At 37.7% G+C, this 5059-nt stretch overlaps 1 protein-coding gene and 1 pseudogene across 1 annotated transcript; one reads left to right on the top strand and one right to left on the bottom strand.

The window, feature by feature from the left end:
- The first annotated feature begins 733 nt into the window (after positions 1-733).
- LOC119518326 (olfactory receptor 9G4-like) lies at positions 734-1671 on the top strand. Its single transcript, XM_037815471.1, is given in 2 exon segments — positions 734-1085; positions 1088-1671. Coding segments are annotated over 2 exon segments (936 nt in total).
- A 1567-nt stretch (positions 1672-3238) lies between these two features.
- LOC119517324 lies at positions 3239-4159 on the bottom strand (annotated as a pseudogene).
- Positions 4160-5059: the final 900 nt, after the last annotated feature.

Genomic DNA, 5059 nt, shown 5'->3' with positions numbered 1-5059 from the left:
GTCCCCTCTGGGCTCTACATAGGGGTTTTACACAAGGAAAAAAAAATGAATTACTTATGCTTGATTAAATTAAAAAAAAAACAAAAAACCATAAAACAAACCATGTTCTGTGCTTCTTTTTAATCCAGTATAGCAAGAGACTCATTTTCATACCTAACATAAAGTGGTTGTTGGGAGGATTAAGTAGGTTAGGCATATGGCAGAATAATGACTGGCCCATAGGGAGTAATATATTTTTTTTCTGTTTTTACTAATAATAGCTGGAACATTAGCACTGTATTGGTGTTTATACCAATATCAGCAAAATACCTGACACATAAAAAGTTCTCAATTACATGTGCAAGGATGCTAACATTTTGTGAGTGCCAACTATGTGCCACTTAGTGGGCTGTGCTTTCTTGCATGTCTATTTTACTCAATAGGATGACACACCAGTGAGTTATAAGTAACATTATGACCTTCATTTTTCTGAATTGTCTGTTGAAAGTAATGGATTGGACCTGTATTTAACAGTTAGTAAGTTAAAAGCTCTACTTTTACATCTAGAATTTGAATCCAATTCTACTGGTTTCCCCACATCACAGGCTTAATTTCTATAATTCTAGATATTAAATAATATAAACCCAGAAGTCTTTCAGTAATTGCTGACATAACCAAATCCCTTGTTTACTTCTTAAAATAGAAGAATTACTAAATTACTTTTTTCTTATAATTTAATCACATTTTCTGCTCCATGGAAATAGAAGTGGGAAATCGTACCATCCTGACTGAGTTAATCTCGGTGGGCTTCTCAGCAGACCCCAAGTTGCAGCTGATTCTATTTGGAATATTTCTGACTCTCTACTTAGTGATCTTGCCAGGGAACATGATCCTGGTTATCTTAATCTGGATTGATTCCTGCCTGCACACACCCATGTACTTTTTCATTGGCAATCTGTCTTTCCTGGGTTTCTGGTATGCATCGGTGCATACCTCAGTAATTCTGTCCATTTGTGTCTCAGGAGTGAAATGTATGTCCTTGGCTGGATGTGGGGCCCAGTTCTTCTTTCCCTATACTGTAGCCTACACTGAGTGCTATCTCCTAGCAGTCATGACCATCACGTGGTAATTTGTATCCCATTATTCTATTCAGGTACCATGAACATGTCCCTCTGTACTGGCCTTGTTGCTGGGGCCTACATAGGAGGTGTTTTGAATGCCATAGCCCATACTGCCAACACTTTCTGCCTGAGTTTCTGTGGTAAAAATATCATTGGCCATTTCTTCTGTGATGTCCCATCACCGATAAAAAGGCCCTTCACAGACTTCCAGGTATATGAAAAAGTCCTTCTGGGTGTGGTGGGCTTCACAGTCCTCTTCAGCACACTTGCCACACTGATCTCCTACTTCAACATCCTCCTGACTATCCTGAGGATCTGCTCTGCCTCTGGGAGGCGCAAGGCCTTCTCCACCTGTGCTTCCCACCTGGTCTCAGTCACCCTCTTCTACAGAAACTTGTTCTTCATGTATTCTAGGCTGAGCTCCAACTATTCCCTCCAGAGAGACAAAGTGGCTGCCCTGTTCTATGCTGTGGTGAACCCGTTACTCAACCCTCTCATCTATAGCATGAGGAACAAAAATGTTAAAGTGGTTTTCAGGAAAGCAGCACAGACTATACCACTACAGAGTTGAGATGGCATTATTGTTCTTTTCAATGAATGATTTCATTGCATTTTCTGAATTATTGACTTATCTGTTTGTATACATTGTTGTATTTCAATTAAATTCTGCAGATTATACATAAAAATGAAATGTCATGTAAATCACTCTTAAGTTTTTAATATTTTGATGTGATGTAAAATATTTTAAACCTATGTTGTTAGGTTTTTCATATTCTGCAGGGTAATATGTCACCAAATTGCAGTTTTAGGTTTTCCTCAAAATTTATCCTCTTGCTTGCCATTCAGAGTCCTTGGAAAGAGGAAAAAGGATTTGGATGTTTCTTGTGAATCTGGTTTGATTTTGAGGCTTTGGAAGTAAATTGCATTGGATAAGGAGAATATATCATATAGTCAGACTTTGGAAATTCAATCATAATTTTAGATATATTTACTGAGTGTAAGGTGTCCTCTCAAAATTCCTTCCTACAGCTTGAATTCAGTATACAGAATATTTCTTTCTGACTTCTCTCCCTTCTAAGTTAACTTCATATTAGGCAAAGTGTTTAATAATTGCTTAGATTCTAAAATTATTTTTCTAAAACCACAGAATATTGTCTTGTTTAGGGTATATCCATGTAACAGTGATTTCTGACTCATAAAAGGGTCACTGCACAGTAATCTCCCTCATGGCACAAAACCATAGCCCAACTAGGGGAAATTAAGAACAAGTGTTAACAAATGAAGCAATCAGACAAAGACCCACAGTATTCCAGACACAATGATTGTTTTCTTCCATCAGAAGACTGTATGAAGAAAGCTGGCAGCTCTATACCTGGCTTCTAGCATATTTTTAGTAGTATTTTATTCAGTACTCTCTATAATGCTACAAGTAAAAGATTATTAGTTATATATTACCAAACTTGAGCTTGACAATTCAAGTTAGAGCTTCAGTATTGAAGGATTATATATCTTTATGAAATGAACATGTTTAAAAAATTAACCTAAATTGAAATTTTAGGACACATTTACTGTATTTCATTATTTGTATTAGCTCTGACATTTTCAATCTTTCCTTCCACTTGCATTAATTTCCCAATTCTTCACTGCCCTCTCTTTTTTCATCACAATATTCTTAACATTTTTATTCTTCTATCATCACAGATACTCTGAGAGTCCTTGAGTAGAGGGATAGAGTACATTCCAGAAATGTCAATAATCCATTAAATTTTCTTCACATTCACTTACTATCAAATCCATTAGTGGAAAAATAAATGATGATTTTAGAGTAGATAGTCATATCAAATTTAATTCTTTGAGATCCCAGATGTACAATATATTCTTCTATTCTGTATTAAATCAAAACAGTGCTTTTAAAAATACATGGTAATATCAAGCATGATCCGTTTTCCATAGTATATATTAAAGTCAGATCCCTAAAACAAAACAGACACTAAAACAAAGAAGCAAAATTGCTCCAATGAAATTCCTTTAATAGACAAAATTCCTGTTTTTTACCCAAGTTCTCCAACCTTCTACTGAGAGTTTTCCATTATCTCTTAGAAATTATTTAATAAATTCATGTCATTTCAGATTTCAGATTATGTTAAATTGAAGATTTTTTTCTGAGCTTCTTTCACATCCTTATTCCTCAGACTGTAGATCATGGGGTTCAACATGGGAAAGACTACATTGTAAAATGTAGAGACAAGTTTGCCCCTTTCAAGGGAATAGCTACAACTTGGGTGAGAGTAGATGTAGAGAATAGAGCCATAGTACCAGGTGACAGAAATTAAGTGGGAGAAACAGGTGGATAAGGCTTTGAGGTGGCCCTATGTGGAGCAGATCCTCAAGATGGTGGCAATGATGAAGAGGTAGGAGTCTAGAAAGAACACAGTGGGGGTGATGACATTGGAGGACAGGAGGAAGAGCACAGCCTGGTAGCTCTCTTTCATATCACATGCCAACTTCACCAGGGGAGGGACATCACAGAAAAAGTCATCAATTACATTGCCAACACAAAAATCAAATGTGAATGTGTTGCTGGTCACTATTACTGCATTGACAAAGCCTCCAGTATAGGAACATATCACTAAACAAATGCACAATTTCCTTGACATGGCTTGAGCATAAAGCAGTGGCTTGGAAATGGCAACATAATGGTTATGAGCCATGGCAGCCAACAGGTAACACTCAGTGTAGGCTAGCCCAGCAGAGAAGAACAACTGAGCTAGGCATCCAGCAAAGGATATGCTCTTGTCTTCAGAGATGCAGGTCACTAGGATCTTTGGGGTATAGACAGAGGAATACCAAAGATCCAGGAAAGACAGATTCCCAATGAAAAAATACATGGGGATGTGGAGCCTGGAATCATTACAGATTAGTATGATGAGAGTGGCATTTCCCAGGACAGTCACTGAGTACACACATAGGAATACCACAAATAAGATCAACTGCAAAACAGGGTCATTGGTGAACCCCAGCAGGATGAACTTATTCATTGTGTGATTGCCTCTCCCCATAGCTAAAGGAGATATCACCTACAAATGGAATAAAGAAGAGTTAATTCCCTCATTAGGTATCAAATGAGAGCTTTCTATGAGCAGGACCACATATTAAATTCAAGGCTACAGGTCGTATAAATAGGGAGATCTGTATAGGAATCCTTCTGTCATTGTCAGGTGAAGTTCTCTGAACCTCAGTATATTCCTTTTTGTAAAATGATTTAAAAGAAGAATGCCATAATGCTGGTAGGGTCTATTCATTTTTCCACAACATTTTTATTGATCCCCATGTGCTGTTCTAGGCCCTGAGATACAGCAGTGAGGATAACAACAGGGGCCCTTACTCTTATGTAGCTTTTAGTCTAGAAGAGTGAAGTACATAGCTAACAAATAAATAAATATGGAAGAACTTTCAGACAATGTTAAATGTTTTTAAGAAAAAAATATTGTTTGTGTGAGGAAAAAAATTGGGATAATAAATTAGATTTAGGCAATTTCAAAAATTGAAGAGGAAGACATCCAAGATGGTGGATTAGGAGGGACAGAGCAAAATTCTCCTCCATGAAAAACACTAGATATAGTACTGAAATTACTCCAGAACAGCAGTTCCAGGGTACTGCCAGCTGGGAAGGGGCTTCTACACCTATAGTGAGTGTGTAATTGTAGAAACCAAAAGACTGTGTTTAATATGGGTGAGTGCTCATCCTGGAATGCTGCTGGGGAATGGGCAGCTGGAGCTGGCAGACAGCAAGGTGGGGAGTAGCCTTCCACTCCCTGTACACCCTCCTCACTACTAGCCATTGGTGGTAAACCTTCACAGACCTGCAGCAAAGAGCTTTCATGCTAGGGACTAGAGGTTAGAAATGAAAACACAGAAAGGTCAGTTTTCCATGCCCTGTGCAGTCATCTTTGCATCTA

The sequence above is a fragment of the Choloepus didactylus genome, chromosome 21, assembly GCF_015220235.1.
Source record: "Choloepus didactylus isolate mChoDid1 chromosome 21, mChoDid1.pri, whole genome shotgun sequence".
Classification (NCBI taxonomy): domain Eukaryota; kingdom Metazoa; phylum Chordata; class Mammalia; order Pilosa; family Megalonychidae; genus Choloepus; species Choloepus didactylus.
This window is presented reverse-complemented; position numbering and strand designations above follow the sequence as displayed.